This window comes from Doryrhamphus excisus, chromosome 12, assembly GCF_030265055.1.
Source record: "Doryrhamphus excisus isolate RoL2022-K1 chromosome 12, RoL_Dexc_1.0, whole genome shotgun sequence".
Lineage (NCBI taxonomy): Eukaryota > Metazoa > Chordata > Actinopteri > Syngnathiformes > Syngnathidae > Doryrhamphus > Doryrhamphus excisus.
This window is the reverse complement of record NC_080477.1, coordinates 297,877-314,674: the sequence shown is the minus strand read 5'-3', so window position 1 is coordinate 314,674 and position 16,798 is coordinate 297,877. Positions and strand designations below refer to the sequence as shown.

Genomic DNA, 16,798 nt, shown 5'->3' with positions numbered 1-16,798 from the left:
AAATGCTGTTTATGTATGATTTGTCTACTTCATACAAACAATGACTCATTTTGAAGCCAACTATAACAATATAATGACAATTTGATTTCATAGTATTGATATTATTTGGACATTTAACTTGAAGTATTACATTTATTTCAGTAACGGCACTGTTAATGCATTTGATAGACAATAATCAAAATCATCACTGACTGCCATTAATTCAGCTAATCACCAATGTTCTGTGTATTTGCAACAGTCATCAATCTACAACCCTTTTATCACGCATACCTGTCTTTGTTTTTGGGGAACTTGAAAGATGACAAAATCTTTTGGACCGTCTGTTTGAACAATTAAAGGCGACGCAGTGTGCCCAGGGCATATTTTCAATGTCATTGATTCTGGATTCTGGATTCTGTCCCCTATCACAGAGGCCAGACCCGCCCAGGGCATAATACGGAAATACATAAATCGGCAAATCTTGGGTTGTATAATCTCCTGGGAGGTCAGCTCCACCTTCAGCATTAGCATGCAGACTAAACAAAGACTGAACAAACACTTTATCTCTTTTAAATGTTGAAGAGCGGAAAGAGACAAATGAGGAGGATTTGTGTACCAAAGGAGTTTTAGCTTGAGTAAATTCAATGTGATTAGAATGTTCACATTTAGCACTCTTTGTTTTGGCAAAGCTCTTCAACCTCGATGATGCAATATCAGTAGACGACTTGTGGCTTGTCCCCCGAATGGCTTGTCCCTCACTCCTTGCATTTTGGTGGTGTGCTTACGGTCATTTGGAAGACACATTTGCGACAAAGCCTCAACTTCCTGGCTGATGGCTCGAGATGTTTACCTCAGTATTTCCACATAATGTTTTTTCTGTCCGGGTAGGAACCCATGATGCTAGGCAGAGTTGTGTGGAGCAAAAACAAAGTCTATTGAAAATCTCTATTGAAGGTTTCAGTGGCAAAAATCAAACAGAAACTGTTAAGGCTGGGTTATACTTTGTGCACAAACGAGCCACACGGAAATCCGCTCGAGAGACCGTGTTTGTCTTTATAGGCTGTGCGGCGTCTGCTCCCAAATTGCAGCCGGCAGTGCATTGAAAACACATCTACCACGGGACTAAACGAGAGCGGAAGACGTCGACTTCCAACGTAGCGACACTTGCCTGTTTTGAAGAAGAGGAATTGGGTTTTATTTGCCGCTGCGACAGAAAAGGAAGAGAAGGAGGCCCACCCGTGCCTTGAATAGGAGGAGTGCTGCAATTGCAGCTCGCCATTCTTCCCACCACAGGGAGTTGTACACTGGCAGGAGAATGTTCCGAGAAAGTTGAAGAATCCAATTAACGAGTGGACCAAAGTGCAAGAATGAGCGATGTGATGACGGCGTTGTCAGGGAAGTCACAAACAAGCCAGATGAGCCAGATGTCATTTTAACCGAGCAACAAGTTTTATGTTAGGATTTTTCAGTGTTAGCATTTTTCACTGATCAGTGTCAGTATGAAACCCATTATGACAATGACTGTTCTGTTATGTCTATTTCATACATATTCTTTTTTAGGACTGTTATACAAAGTAGTTACGGCAACAAGTAAATTGACTCCTATTTTACCACATTTTTACATTACCTTATTTTCTTATGTGTTCAAGCAGTCGCATTGGAAGACTTGAAGTGAACAAATGTATTGCAATTGATGTAAAACCGATGGTGGTAGGATTAAATATGCCTTGCTTTTTCCTACTGCTTTTGGACACACGTGGAACTATGAATAGTAATATGTGATGTATTCCAATGTAACTTGTATGCATGTTCAAATAAATCCCACCGTTACCATATCAGGGATAGACATGGATGGACGTTAAACAAATGAAACCAGAAGCAGGAACAAATTCTCTGATGCTTGAAGTTTATTACAATGCCTGTAAAAGCATGTTTCTGCTCTCGACGAGACAAAGTGAGTGGCTGCTCTTGTTGACTCTTGGAGGAACAAACAATCACATTGGTATCTGACATGCCACAGATTGTCTCATTCGACAATTGCCTTTGTCCCACGGACCCCAGGCTGGACAGAGACAGGAGTCAACATTCAGTGTCATGCTGAAACAGACGTCCAGAGAGATGTTCCATCAAACTTACTGTCAGAGTTCATCCACACACAGTCCGGTTCCCTTCCATAGCTGGGTGGAGTTGAATGCCATGGAGCAAATGTCACATTTCCATTGCCATCAACCCACCGGAATTCACTACCCTGGAACAAAGACAACCATTGTGATCTCTTCATGCACTTATCATCATCATCAGTGTGTTGGATTCTTACCTGTCGTCGTACAGAACTGATCCAGTACCTGAGCGGCTTTGGGTACAGCCGGTACATCATACACAGCAGCTTCTTGTGCTCCTCCTCATTTTCCACTTTGACCACTTTACCCTTGATAAATTTGCACAATCTCTGATAGGAGGATAACGAAGATGTTTTTAGGACCAAAAGACATTTATTGCTGCTTCTGTTTGCTGGTGTTTCACCTTTGCCGCTTCGAAATTCTCTTGCATGGATGATAATTTGACACAGCTGTTTTCATTGAGGCGGTACACCCCACACATAGTATCACTGGGACATTCTTCCAGCTCCATGTTGGCACACAATTCAACCATTTGAGCGTCGTCGTCTGTGACACACAAACACTGTCAGTTATTGTCTGCTGCTCATCAGAGTCAGTATTGCTGACGTTTTGCTTATTACAAGATTGAGCAAAAGCTGACGCGACCAACAGCGCCCCCATCAGGAGGACAGTTGGTACAGCAGAAGGCATGACTCAGGATGACGCTGACCTGGGAACAGCACAATGTTCATTTTTTCTCCCTCAACCTCTGCCATCTTTCTCCTCTACTCACCGGAGATGTGTTCAGATGTGTTCGCCGTCTTCGGCCTCACCTCAAGATCCCACCTCTTAAATACTTTCAATGACGCCTGCAGGCTGTTTTATATGAAGATTGGTCCCATCAATATGGCAGTACCTTTTTTGTTAAGTTTGATCAGGCAAATACTGTTGATGTCTGAGCTGCCTACTTAATTCAAACAAGGACTCGGATCTCGGTTTGAAACCAGGGAAAATAACATATCCTCCCTGCGGCCATCTGTGGTCTTTTTCAACATTTGTTGAAAGACTGATATCACTGTCTAGACAGCATTATTATTGCACTGGTGTACCTTAGGTATCCCTCAATGAAAGGCCACTCCAAAATTAGCAGTTGGACAGCAATTGTACAGGGGAGGTCCAAAAACTAGTCAGTATCTGGTGTGGCCTAAAGGACTGACTCCCAACCACACTGGGCCTATACCTTAGCTTGCTGCTCAGCAGCCCTACACTCTGTGCTCTGGACAGCAACACAGATGCCAGAATATTGTTTGTTGATTTTAGCTCAGCATTCGATACTGACACCCCATCGGTGTTGGCCATCAAACCTAGGACCTGGGTATACTGTAACCAATGCCCTCTGTCACGGGATAATGGTGTTTCTGACCAACAGGCCACAGCATGTTGTGTCAGGACACATCTGCTCCTCCACCATTGTACTCGACACCGCGTAGCACAGGGATGTGCGCCGAGTCCATTCATATACTGTACTTCCTCTTCACCCACGACTGCAGACCTGTGCATGTATCTAATTGTGTCATCAAGTTTGCTGAAGAATGTGCCAAAATCAGCGTACAAGAACCACCAACAACAGAAAACTCCAGTTTCTTGTATGTGGACGTTGACCAGAGTACCCGGAGAACGTGCAAACGCGTGAGATGAGAATCAAACCCAGGTCTTCCCGATCTCCTGACTGTGTGGCCTGCATGCTAACCACTCACTCGTCATGCGGTCCCAAATTCACCCTTTCCCCAAAAACTAATTACCTGCCGCTACTATCGCCACATTTCTCGACCCATTCAGATTGTTCCGAAGTCAAAATTCTCAACTCATTCTGGACACATAGTATAAACATTTAGCACTGTCTTGCTAGGTGTTAGCATGCTAACGTTAACATGTCAACATTGATAGCATGTTAATGTTAGCATAGTAGCTGGATACTGGGCAGTGTGGGGAAAGTTTCCTGGATTCCCATTGTTTGGGTATGAGGGTATGAGGTATGAATTCATTATTGATGGAAAACAAACTATAATTCATTGAAACATTTTTAGGTTTTTTAGGTTCATGTGTTTTACATATTGTGCATATTGAGTTAATGTTGCTGATCAAGGTGGGTTTATTGATTTTATTTTTATTAGTCAAAAACCTGCATGGTACCTCGGTTTGATTCCCCTTGTGGAGTTTGCATGTTTTCCCCACACGTGCATGCCTGGCTTTTCTCCGGGTACTCCGGTTTCTTCCCACGTTGCATGCATGCATGCTAGGTTAATCAGCCACTCCAAATTGTCCATAGTGAGCTCATGAGCTACCAGTAGCTTTTACCAGTAGCTTTTACCAGTAGCTCCTACCAGTAGCTCCTAACCACTATTCAAGTAGCTCGCCAAAGTTTTTTTTTTTAAAATTATTATTTTCAACTCCCATACCGACAAAATCGGGTTCGGCAGTGGTCCGGTAGTTTTGTGAGTGTGACCAATCACAGCGGTGTGGGCGTGCCTGGAGGTGGGCCGTGGGTGGGATAAATTTAAACAGACCGTTTTGGAAATCCAAGGAACGACATCTGGAATAGGTGCAGATTCTGGAAGAGCCTCTCGCTCAAGTGCATTAGAGCCACAATAAGCCCATTTGAAATGAATCGCATGACGAAAAACAGACCAATAAGTGATGACCGACAATAGGCCGATCAGTTCTTGAGAGGATGCGTATTAAACCAATAGAACCACAGGCAGGAAGACCTTGATGAAGTTTATTGGAATCGCTGTAAAAGCTTGATTGTTCTCACAAGTAGACCAACAGAGTGGCTGCTCCTGTTGATTCTTGAAGAAGCAAACAATCATATGCTAACCTCGCAGACCACAGCACCCGTTCCAGCACACTGGACCATGCTCCACGTGCCCCAGGCAGCTGGACATAGACGGAAGACAACATTTAGTGTCACGCTGAGACAGATGTCCAGATGTTGAACTCACCGTCAGTGTTCATCTGCACACATGCCTCTCCTTCAGAGTAGTTCGGCTGAGCCCACGGAGTATATGTCAATACTCCACTTGTCCAGTAGAATTGGTTACGTTCCTGAAACAAAGACAACCATTGTGTTCTCTTCAAACACTGATCGTTGTCATCATCGGTGTGTTGGCTGCTTACTTACTCTTAGAGCGCCAACCCAGTAGCGGAGTCGCTGTGGGGACGCCTCCTTCGTCATACACAGCAGCTTTTTGTGCTCCTCCTCATTCAGCACTGCTGCCACATCACCGCGTACGCGCCAACCTTTACACTCCGTCTGATAGGTGGAGAATGAAGAAGTTTACAAAGAGAAGGCGTTCATTGCTGCTGAATGTGTTTGCTGATGTGTCACCCTGGCGGCGTTGAAGTCCTTTTCCGTGGTAAATACTTGGACACATCTTTTTTCACTCAGCTGGTAAGCCCCAGGGATCCTTAGACGACATGGTTGCAGCTCGATGCTGGCACACATGGTTGTCGCCTCTTCATCTGTGTCTGTGACACACAAACACCGTCAGTTTTTGTCGGCCGCTCCCAAGAATCAGGCATATCGCTGGCATTTCGCTTATTACAAGATTGAGCAGAGGCAGAAGCGACCATTAGCGCCCCCATCATGAGGAGAATTGCCACAGCAGAAGGCATGGCTCAGGATGACTGTGACCTGGGAAAAGTGCAACGTTAATTTTCCTGCATCAACATCTGCCGTCTTTCTCCTCTACTCACCGGAGATGTGTCGTTATCAATCTGTCTCCACCGTCTGCCGCCTTACAGCGAGATCTCGGCTCTACTTTAACACTTGACGCCTGCAGGCCAACGTTTGCAAATTAGTCACATTAACAAGGCGTCACTGTTTTGTTCTTTGTTAAATTTGATCAGGCAAAATACCTGTCTGATTTCAGAGGTCACATTATCATAGACATAGACTTTCTTTATTGTCATTGCACAATAACACAGCAGTGAAATTGCCAACGAAATGTCGTTGCCTGGCTCCCGTGTAATAATAAATAATAACTAGACTAGATGCCCGAGCCACCTCAACTGACTCCTCTCGATGAGAAGCGGCTCTACTCTGAGCCCCTCCTGGATGACTCAGCTTTAAAGGAGCTTTAAATTGAGAGCTTTGCCTTACGGCTCAGCTCTCTTTTCACCACCCGCATTACTGCCGCGGCCTCACGCTCCCACCTTCCCTCACTCGTGAACAAGACCCCGAGAGACTTAAACTCCTCCACCTGGGCAAGGACCTCATTCCCAACCCGGAGGGAGCACTCCACCCTTTTCCGACTGAGAACCATAGCCTCTGATTTGGAGGTACTGAGTCTCATCCCAGAAGCTTCACACTCATGCAAACCGTTCCAGTAAACGCTGAAGGTCATAGCCCGAAGAGGCCATAAGAACCACATCATCTGCAAATAGCAGAGATGAGATTCCAAGGCCCCCGAACCGGACTCCCTCAACACCTTGGCTGCGCTTAGAAATTCTGTCCAAAAAAAATTGTGAACAGAATCCGTGACAAAGGGCAGCCTTGGTGGAGGCCAACGTTCACCAGAAACAGGCTGTACTTACTGCTGGCAATGCGAGCCAGACTCTTGCCCCGTTTGTACAAAGACCGGATGGCACGTAGTAGGAAAGGATGCCACGAGGGACACGGTCGAATGCCTTTTCCAAGTGTACAAAGCACATGTAAACTGGTTGGGCAAACTCCCATGCACCCTCCAGCACCCTTGTGAGGGTGTAGAGCTAGTCCAATGTTCCGCGCCCAGGACGAAAACTGCATTGGACCTCTTGTAGCAAAGGTTCAACCAACAGTCGTACCCTTCTCTCCAGCACCCTGGAATAGACTTTCCTAGGGAGGCTGAGGGGTGTGACACCCCTATATGGAACACACCCTCCGGTCACCCTTCTTAAAGACGGGGACCACCACCCAGGTCTGCCAATTCAAAGGTACTGTTCCCGACTTCCACGCAATGTTGAAGAGACATGTCAGCCAAGACAGTCCCTCAACATCCAGAGCCTTGAGGAATTCTGGGCTGGACTCGTCCACCTCCGGAGCTTTGCCACTGAGGAGCGTTTTGACCACCCCAGATACCTCAGCCACGGTGATGGCACTGTCCACGTATGTGTCCTCGGACTCTGCTTCCTCTATGGAAGGTATGTCAGTGGGATTGAGAAAGTATCCCTTCCACCGTCCAACTACATCCCCAGTCGAGGTCAGCAGGCCCCCGTCCCCACTGTAAACAGTGTGGACCGGGCACTGCTTCCCTTTTTTGAGGCGCCGGGCGGTTTGCCAGAACCTTTTCGAGGCCGACCGAAAGTCGTGCTCCATGGCCTTACCGAATTCCTCCCACACTCGAGTTTTTGCCTCGACAAGCGCCAAAGCTGCGTGCCGTTTGACCTGACTGTCTTGTCAGCTTCTTCAGGAGTCCCACAAGCCATCCATGCTCGATAGGACTCCTTCAGCTGACCTCTGGTGTCCACCATCCGGTTCGGGGCCTGCCGCCATGACTGGCACCGTTCCTCCTTTTTGTTGTCATCATAAGGGTCTTCTCAATCACACATGTAGCCCCAGACAACATAGCTACTCGGATCACTTGGGCACTCAAACCCCTCCAGCATGATGAGGTGGTGATTCACGGAGGGGTATTTAAGATATTCTATTGAAGGTACATTTTATATCATTTTATATGGTCATATGGATGCATGTGAAGCAAACTGATGCTAGAAGTTTATTGCAAAGACTGTAAAAGCGTGTTTGTGCTCACGAGTAGACAAACAGAGCTGCTTCTGTTGACTCTTGGAGAATCAAACAGCCACACTCGGACCTGACACGCCACAGAACTTAGCTTGGAATTGGGAACTGACACGCCAGAGAACGCATGTCATCACATAGGCCGTCGTTCCATCCACCCCAGGCTGGACACAGACAGGAGACAACATTCAGTATCGTGCTCGTGTATCGTGAGAGATGTTGAGTTCAACTTACAGTTGTAGTTCATCCACACACAGTTGTCTCTCTTGTTATAGTTGTCGGGCTGATCCTCACCCCATGGACTAAACTCCACTGGTGTATCTTCACCAGCCCAGTAGAAATTACCATCCTGAAACAAAGACAACCATTTTGATCTCTTCATCCGCCCCTTCTTCGTCACCATCATCATAAGTGTAATGGCTGCTTACTTTTCCTCGTACGGCACCGACCCAGTAGCGGTATTGCCCCGGGAATAGCCGCAACATCATACACATCAGCTTGGTGTGCTCTTCCTCATTTTTCACTTTCACCACATGACCGTTCCAAAGTTGACAATCCGCCTAATAAGTGAGACAATCCGAAGTTTAGAACCAGAAGATGGTTCGGGCTGCTGTTCTTCTTTGCTGGTGTTTCACCTGTGCGCCGGCAAAAGTTCTTTGCAGGCTTAATACTTTGACACAGCTGTTGTCATTCAGACGGTAGACCCCACACGCCTCACCATTACATGCTTCCAGCGTCACGGTGGCGCATTTTTCTCTCAACTTCTCATCGGTGTCTGTGACACACAAACGCTGTCAGTCTTTGTCTCGCCACAGTCGCTATTGCTGACATTTTGCTTATTACAAATTTGAGCCAAGATCGATGTGGCTTGATTGGCGACGCAGCGTTCCCAGGGCATATTTTCAATGTAATGTGTCTGGATTCTGTCCCCCATCACAGAGGCCAGACCCGCCCAGGGCATAATACGGAAACCAATGCCAAGTCGGCTCTTGGGTTGTATAATCTCCTGGGAGGTCAGCTCCACCTTCAGCATTAGCATGCAGACTAAACAAAGACTGAACAAACACTTTATCTCTTTTAAATGTTGAAGAGCGGAAAGAGACAAATGAGGAGGATTTGTGTACCAAAGGAGTTTTAGCTTGAGTAAATTCAATGTGATTAGAATGTTCACATTTAGCACTCTTTGTTTTGGCAAAGCTCTTCAACCTCGATGATGCAATGGCAGTCGACAGTTCGTGTGAATGCTGATACACTGAAGCAAAACTGAAATGGTATAAAAATCTGAATTCCGAACGAATATAGGAGCCATTTGAAAGCTGAAGCGCAACTGAAGTGCTGTGAAAATGCTAAAACGTAGAATGAAAGTAAGAGTAGTTTTAAGCTGAACTCCAGAGCGGGCCATCTCAGGAACCAGGCACTTTACCATCTGAGCTATATAACTTTTTCAAAAGTACCAAAATGGGGGTAGTAGTATGTACTTAGCTGTTATGTCTTCTATTCGTCTGTCACCATGGGAACATTTGTTCCAAAGGCTGGTCGTCTCTTCTGATGAATTCAGTAATTGTTCTGGTTATTTGCTTAGCATTCTGCTGTCAGTCACATACGGGCGATTGTTGTCCAGTGTTTTGGCTACATTGGCTGCCGTTTGACTGATGATCACACTCCCTGAAGTGTTTGTTCCTCAAATGGCGTATTAAATGAAGGATTTTTAAAGTGCTACCCCCGCAAGATATTTGTTACTTGTTGCAGACATACGGCAGACTTGTTTGATTTGTTTTGGCACACCTGCGCAGTGTCAATCCAAGTGGGAGGAGGATTCCACCCAAGACATTAGGGAAAGGGAATACACTGCCCACAGGGATTGGCACGGGCTGTGGGCTGTAATAGTACCAGCCACAGCGGATGGGCTATTGTGACTGGCAATGAAACGCTTTTTAATGGAAATGAGTCGACACACAATGGATGGGTGCATCCCTAGCTGACATACGTACAGTACATGTCCTTAGTATTTGGTTGTGTTGCCTTCAAGCTCTATGACTTGGGTGTTTTGGGGTGTCCTTCCACAAACTCATCACCATCGTTGCTTGGAATTCTAGCCCTTTTTCCCCTGATAGAACTGGTGTAGCGGAGTCAGGTTTATAGGCTTGCTATCTTGCTCAACACGCCTTCACTAATTTTCTATGAGACTGAGATCAGGACTTTGTAATGGCTACTCTGAAATATTGACTTAGTGGTGCGGCTAGGGTCATTATCCACTTGGAAGACACATTTGCAACAAAGCTTCAGCTTCCTGGCGGACGGCTTGAGATCTGACGTCAGTATTTTCACATGTTTTTTCTGTTAGGTTTGGTGCGAGTATGAACCCAAGATGCGAGGCAGAGCTGTGTGCAGCAAAAACAAAGTCTTTATTGAAGGTCTCAGTGGCACAAATCAAAGTCCCACATTAAACCCACATTATAGTGTGGAGGCGAGGGAAAAGCACAACCAAAATTAAGTGCAAAAAGGAAAAATGTAGCAAAATGCTGGCAAAAGAAAACAACAACTCAGGGCGATGCAAAAAGGCTTGCGTGTAAGACATAGCGGGATGCTAGCACAAAATGGGCAGTCGACTGAAGGAGACACAAAAGTTGCCAGAGCAAAACAGAAACTGTTAAGGCTGGGTTATACTTTGTGCACAAACGAGCCACACAGAAATCGGCTCGAGAGACCGTGTTTGTCTTTATAGGCTGTGCGGCGTCTGCTCCCAAATTGCAGCCGGCAGTGCATTGAAAACACATCTACCACGGGACTAAACGAGAGCGGAAGACGTCGACTTCCAACGTAGCGACACTTGCCTGTTTTGAAGAAGAGGAATTGGGTTTTATTTGCCGCTGCGACAGAAAAGGAAGAGAAGGAGGCCCACCCGTGCCTTGAATAGGAGGAGTGCTACAATATGTGATGTATTCCAATGTAACTTGTATGCATGTTCAAATAAATCCCACCGTTACCATATCAGGGATAGACATGGATGGACGTTAAACAAATGAAACCAGAAGCAGGAACAAATTCTCTGATGCTTGAAGTTTATTACAATGCCTGTAAAAGCATGTTTCTGCTCTCGACGAGACAAAGTGAGTGGCTGCTCTTGTTGACTCTTGGAGGAACAAACAATCACATTGGTATCTGACATGCCACAGATTGTCTCATTCGACAATTGCCTTTGTCCCACGGACCCCAGGCTGGACAGAGACAGGAGTCAACATTCAGTGTCATGCTGAAACAGACGTCCAGAGAGATGTTCCATCAAACTTACTGTCAGAGTTCATCCACACACAGTCCGGTTCCCTTCCATAGCTGGGTGGAGTTGAATGCCATGGAGCAAATGTCACATTTCCATTGCCATCAACCCACCGGAATTCACTACCCTGGAACAAAGACAACCATTGTGATCTCTTCATGCACTCATCATCATCATCAGTGTGTTGGATTCTTACCTGTCGTCGTACAGAACTGATCCAGTAGCTGAGCGGCTTTGGGTACAGCCGGTACATCATACACAGCAGCTTCTTGTGCTCCTCCTCATTTTCCACTTTGACCACTTTACCCTTGATAAATTTGCACAATCTCTGATAGGAGGATAACGAAGATGTTTTTAGGACCAAAAGACATTTATTGCTGCTTCTGTTTGCTGGTGTTTCACCTCTGCCGCTTCGAAATTCTCTTGCATGGATGATAATTTGACACAGCTGTTTTCATTGAGGCGGTACACCCCACACATAGTATCACTGGGACATTCTTCCAGCTCCATGTTGGCACACAATTCAACCATTTGAGCGTCGTCGTCTGTGACACACAAACACTGTCAGTTATTGTCTGCTGCTCATCAGAGTCAGTATTGCTGACGTTTTGCTTATTACAAGATTGAGCAAAAGCTGACGCGACCAACAGCGCCCCCATCAGGAGGACAGTTGGTACAGCAGAAGGCATGACTCAGGATGACGCTGACCTGGGAACAGCACAATGTTCATTTTTCTCCATCAACCTCTGCCATCTTTCTCCTCTACTCACCGGAGATGTGTTCAGATGTGTTCGCCGTCTTCGGCCTCACCTCAAGATCCCACCTCTTAAATACTTTCAATGACGCCTGCAGGCTGTTTTATATGAAGATTGGTCCCGTCAATATGGCAGTACCTTTTTTGTTAAGTTTGATCAGGCAAATACTGTTGATGTCTGAGCTGCCTACTTAATTCAAACAAGGACTCGGATCTCGGTTTGAAACCAGGGAAAATAACATATCCTCCCTGCGGCCATCTGTGGTCTTTTTCAGCATTGACTCTGATGACATCACTGTCTAGACTAGGGGTGTATAACATTCAGCCACCGGGCCAGATCAGACCCACAGATGGGTTTATTCTGGCCTGCGAGACGATTTTAGATCAACAACGGTCATCGACATGCAGAGCTGAAAGGATATAAACTTTGTCGCCACAATGTGAGTCGTCATGCCAACAAATATGAGAACTTTCATTAACGGTTGAATGAACTGTTGGTGCATCTGAAGAAACCGCAGTCTGTTAGCTAGCAGGGTTAGCTTGTGTGGTGGTGTGTGCGCCCGATGTCGTACTTTACGGCTTTTATGTAAGGAACGTTTTACAGTGCCCGGTGGCGACGTGGAAGTTCTGAGTGAAAAAAATACGAGGAACACATAGGTCACTTGTACACACTTTCTTACGCATCACAATTTTATAGGCAAATGATGCTATTTAGGGGCTGCACGGTGGTGAAGTGGTTAGCACGCAGACCTCACAGCTAGGGGACCCGAGTTCAATCCCACCCTCGGCCATCTCTGTGTGGAGTTTGCATGTTCTCCCCGTGCATGCGTGGCTTTTCTCCGGGTACTCCGGTTTCCTCCCACATTCCAAAAACATGCTAGGTTAATTAGCCACTCCAAATTGTCCATAGGTATGAATGTGAGTGTGAATGGTTGTTTGTCTATATGTGCCCTGGGATTGGCTGGCTCAACCGAAAACAGCTGGGATAGGCTCCAGCACCCCTCGCGACCCTCGTCAGGATAAGCGGTGGAAAATGAATCAATGAATGAATGATACTATTTTTAAGCTGTACCGCTTAAACCTGGTGCAGGTAAAATATGTATTTTTTTGAGCAGAAAGAGAGACCCATCACCTGACAGGCTCACCGGCAACTGGAATGCGCAATGCACCAAGGCCAGACAGTCGCCAAAGGCTGAACTAAATAATCAAATCCAAATGTGTTGGAACAGAAGGTAAAGCCACATGCAACCTGAACGGAACAGAACAGGAAGTCATTAGAAAATAAGCACACAGACTGATGCATGAAAAGGGAACATAATCCACCTGTCACTCACGCAAGCAAACACAACCTTCATGTCTCTCAAGCTCCTTCGGGTCTTTGATGACTATGACCTTGGCCTCGTCAGGCCAACCCTTGGATGAAGTCTTTGCATTACCGATGTCTTTTCATATCATAAAACACATTTCTGGTTGTTTCTTTCGCCTCTTTCCTGATTACAGAGTCGCCACAGCCGATCTTTTGATCCACATCTCAGATGCCCTTCCTGACGGATACCAATGATGCTTACTTACGAGGGGAGATTCGAACTGTGGGCATTTGCCACCAAGTCCTGAACGTTAACCACTACCCCACAGCAGCTCCATATCATAAAAACAAATGAGCAAATAACATTCAATGTTACTTTTTCTGGCGTCGTTGGAGATTTTTCTGGTATTTGTAAACTTGGAAGCCAAAGTGTGCTGCAGTGTGGATCCACGCGTCCTTGAGGCATGATGCCACCGGGGTGGATCTCGTGCAGTTTTACAGAGCGGCATCTCTGACGAAACAATGTTTGTTAATCTTCATGAAAGGACGACTCATTGCACCCAAGCCTCTCATCACGGTGTCGGAACATGTGATGTGTGCCGAATCATCAAGTAGTCCTAACCACAAGATAAAAAGTGCGGATGCAGTAATTACACCGTCGAGACTTTGAGAGACGCTAGCAAGATAAAATATTACAATTCTTTTTATTTTGATGAAGGGATGGACAATTTAAATTGAACACAATAAGACCCACCCACATACGTGCGGGTCCAGCCAAAATGGCTTCTTATTGGAGGGCAGCGGGGACTGCTGGGGGGCTGGGGGTGTTGGTGGCGTGCCACGCCAATGTCCTGGGGTTTTGCTGGGATGCCTGATGTTCCCACTCTTCTTTTGTTCTTTTGTCTTATGTAAGATTCTGTGATTATATGTAGAAAAAATCACTTATTGAATTGGTAACTGCTGTGGCGTGGAGAAGGGGTAGGATTTAATAAGCTTTGCTTCCTCCTGCTCCTTTTCAGACACGTGTAGCAATGAGGTGTTGTGTATGTATGTGTATGTATGCTGTGTGTGTGTATATATATATATATATATATATATATATATATATATGTGTGTGTATAAACATGTAAGTATACATAGATATTGTATAAGTGTATATGTGAGATACATTAATGCAGGGGTGGGCAAACTTTTTGACTCGCGGGCCGCATTCATATAACAATATCAATGGGGGGGGGGCAGATTATATATTTTACACGTAACAGTCCACCTGGTATTATTGTATCTGGAAAATTGTCATGCAATCTGCTATTATTATTTATTATTTTATATTTATATTTAAATATTTTAAAAATAATAAAATATTATAATAATAATTTTTAATTAAAAAAAAAATTTTTTTTATTTTTTTATAATAATAATAATTATTGAATTATTATGTCAAATATGCAAATATAACAATATTATTATATATAATTAATATAATAATTATATAATATAATAATTTTTATTTTTTTATTTTATTAATATAATAAATATAATAATCATAATAGTTATAATAATAATATAATAATTATTTTAATTTTTATTATTATTATGTGCTTGTGTCTCTTTTTTCAGGAGCACTTTGTAAACAACAGACCATGTCAAACAACGAAATTGATACAACCATCAAAAGGTTGGCTCAGGCCATGATGCCAGGTTGTATGTTGAGTTTAAATGAAATACTTTGGAAAGATTGGGCGGGCCGGATTCAAACACTTGGCGGGCCGGATGTGGCCCCCGGGCCGTAGTTTGCCCACCCCTGCATTAATGGAACATAGTATGCATGTCTGAAATAAATGAAGAAGAATGACATTTGTTTGTCGTTCTAACTGTAAGGAAAGTGCGTTTTGTCTTTCTTATGAGGTTTGGCTTTCTAAAAAACAATAAAAAACATTGTTGAAAATAAAATATTTGTCAGTTGCTGCTGACATTTAAAAATGTCCTTTAAATCATATACTTTATTTCATCTTTTGTCCTTTTGTGCTTTTGGTATGAGCTGAGGATTTGAGCATAGCTAAATGTTTGTTATAAAGAAGATTGATAGTTATATTTTACTTATTCTATATTTATTTTAAAGAATAGACAATTCTTTTATGTTTCCAGTAGATTTTTTACACTAATACATTTCACACGCATATTTGACTTTGTGGAAAAAATATCAGGATGTGTATAATGTATGTCGATATTCAACATAAATATATGGGGATTTGAGTTTAGTTTTCAGTTTTCATCAGACCCATTATCAGGCCGATAACTATCGGTACCAATAATTATGGGACATCCCTAGTATGTTTTTATGCCGCGGTGGTCCTATACAATAACTGTGCAGTAAACGTGGATTTATCAACAAGTACACCGCTGTAAATAGTAAATATAACTTCTTGATTGGTATTATCTTGATTGTGTACTTCCAATCCTAGTATGTGCTTTGCTGCTGTAAACCTGGAATGTCTAATATATCAAATAATATATTAGATTATCTTTCAATATTTTGGGGGGAAATGAGCACTGTGAGACCTCCGTTGACTGGAACACTATTCGTTCATATTCATTGTCATCAAAAGCTCCTGCCATAACACAGTGCTTCTCAATTATTTTTGTGCACGATTTAGATTTTTTGACGATGATTTTTTCGTGCACCAGTATTTGAAATACTAGAGAAAGTGATTTACGGTATTTATTCATTTTTCTGTACTGTACCGACTGAGCTCCATGAAACCAGGGAAATGCAACAAAATGGAGAACATATATTATACACAAGTACATTCAAGAGTCAAATAGTTACAAATTTGTACATGTTGGTTGGTCTGCATTGAAATCAAAGCCTGTCGCACCTCCCCTGCCATTTGGGGGGTGGCGGGGGGGGGGGGGGGGGGGTGGCGCCCGGCGCCCCACTATTAGTGAAGTCTTACTGCCATCTAGTGGCCATCATGAGGTGCAGCAGCGGTACAGGTGAGAGAGCACATACACAGATGATGGAAAAGCGGTATTTCATGTCCACGCATGTTTATGTTTCTGTCTGCTGACAGGACTTTCCACCAATGATATGGCTTTGTCTTGTCTTGGTCTTTGGAAACAATTGGCGTGCAACTTTTGTACTTTTGTCCGTCAAGATTGTTCAGAAGTTGAACCGAGTACAAATACTCCCGTGCTGGAGCCGCTGGATCCACATATTCGGGCCTGGCCGGATGTACAACGAAGGTGGATCTCTTTTAGAGCGGTTATATCACCATGGTAACTCGGGGCCACACTGTCGGTGTGTCACGTCACCGTTTGTTGACAACCCGGTGGACATTGGAGCAGCACTACTACACTGTCGTGTTGCTTTGCTGCCACCCTGCGGCTGGGTGTGGCAGTGCACCCACCGGCCGGCTGAGGCCGCTATAACACCTGAGCCTTTCCAGCACACACCTGCCGCCAGATGGTGTTTGCCATTAGCTCCCTAGCCTGAGGTTCAGCCTCGTATTGGGAGTATTCCGTTGATAGCGTTGGTTACCCGCAGTGATGATCTTTGGTTTTCAGCAGCATCTTCTTTTTAAAAGAAGATTAAAGACGCACC

General features: G+C 44.5%; 3 protein-coding genes across 4 annotated transcripts; all 3 read right to left on the bottom strand.

Moving 5' to 3' along the window:
* Window positions 1–1,876: 1,876 nt before the first annotated feature.
* Window positions 1,877–6,165, bottom strand: LOC131139118 (C-type lectin domain-containing protein 161-like). 2 transcript variants are annotated; one of them, XM_058088415.1, is made up of 10 exons: window positions 5,997–6,165; window positions 5,835–5,914; window positions 5,684–5,772; window positions 5,467–5,606; window positions 5,260–5,391; window positions 5,081–5,183; window positions 2,503–2,645; window positions 2,297–2,428; window positions 2,116–2,227; window positions 1,877–2,041 (listed from the first exon to the last, which is right to left on the bottom strand). In XM_058088415.1, exons 3-10 carry the CDS (start codon window positions 5,751–5,753, stop codon window positions 1,974–1,976), a joined length of 900 nt encoding a protein of 299 aa, XP_057944398.1. In that variant the 5' UTR covers window positions 5,754–5,772; window positions 5,835–5,914; window positions 5,997–6,165; the 3' UTR covers window positions 1,877–1,973. The 2 variants fall into 2 exon arrangements, with proteins under 2 accessions (XP_057944398.1, XP_057944396.1); XM_058088413.1 differs by having other exon boundaries at window positions 2,116–2,428; window positions 5,835–6,165.
* A 1,774-nt stretch (window positions 6,166–7,939) lies between these two features.
* Window positions 7,940–8,896, bottom strand: LOC131139842 (C-type isolectin Sp-CL4-like). Its single transcript, XM_058089768.1, has 5 exons — window positions 8,701–8,896; window positions 8,493–8,632; window positions 8,286–8,417; window positions 8,092–8,206; window positions 7,940–8,021 (listed from the first exon to the last, which is right to left on the bottom strand). Exons 1-5 carry the CDS (start codon window positions 8,894–8,896, stop codon window positions 7,948–7,950), a joined length of 657 nt encoding a protein of 218 aa, XP_057945751.1. The 3' UTR covers window positions 7,940–7,947.
* Window positions 8,897–10,910: 2,014 nt separating this feature from the next.
* On the bottom strand, window positions 10,911–11,957 carry LOC131139123 (perlucin-like protein). Its single transcript, XM_058088420.1, has 6 exons — window positions 11,905–11,957; window positions 11,754–11,842; window positions 11,537–11,679; window positions 11,331–11,462; window positions 11,150–11,261; window positions 10,911–11,075 (listed from the first exon to the last, which is right to left on the bottom strand). Exons 2-6 carry the CDS (start codon window positions 11,821–11,823, stop codon window positions 11,008–11,010), a joined length of 525 nt encoding a protein of 174 aa, XP_057944403.1. The 5' UTR covers window positions 11,824–11,842; window positions 11,905–11,957; the 3' UTR covers window positions 10,911–11,007.
* Between the last annotated feature and the right edge of the window lie 4,841 nt (window positions 11,958–16,798).

What these genes read in the sequence shown, in the direction of transcription:
- LOC131139118 (XM_058088413.1), bottom strand. Translation starts at nt 5,753, where the DNA reads ATGCCTTCTGCTGTGGCAATTCTCCTCATGATGGGGGCGCTAATGGTC. An exon ending in TTCTGCCTCTGCTCAATCTT is followed by an intron (nt 5,607 to 5,683) that starts GTAATAAGCGAA and finishes TGTGTGTCACAG; the next exon opens with ACACAGATGAAGAGGCGACA. An exon ending in AGAATTTCGAAGCGGCAAAG is followed by an intron (nt 2,429 to 2,502) that starts GTGAAACACCAG and finishes TCCTCCTATCAG; the next exon opens with AGATTGTGCAAATTTATCAA.
- LOC131139842 (XM_058089768.1), bottom strand. Translation starts at nt 8,896, where the DNA reads ATGCTAATGCTGAAGGTGGAGCTGACCTCCCAGGAGATTATACAACCC. An exon ending in ATCGATCTTGGCTCAAATTT is followed by an intron (nt 8,633 to 8,700) that starts GTAATAAGCAAA and finishes TGTGTGTCACAG; the next exon opens with ACACCGATGAGAAGTTGAGA. An exon ending in TGTGTGGATGAACTACAACT is followed by an intron (nt 8,022 to 8,091) that starts GTAAGTTGAACT and finishes GTCTGTGTCCAG; the next exon opens with CCTGGGGTGGATGGAACGAC.
- LOC131139123 (XM_058088420.1), bottom strand. Translation starts at nt 11,823, where the DNA reads ATGCCTTCTGCTGTACCAACTGTCCTCCTGATGGGGGCGCTGTTGGTC. An exon ending in GTCAGCTTTTGCTCAATCTT is followed by an intron (nt 11,680 to 11,753) that starts GTAATAAGCAAA and finishes TGTGTGTCACAG; the next exon opens with ACGACGACGCTCAAATGGTT. An exon ending in TGTGTGGATGAACTCTGACA is followed by an intron (nt 11,076 to 11,149) that starts GTAAGTTTGATG and finishes GTCTCTGTCCAG; the next exon opens with CCTGGGGTCCGTGGGACAAA.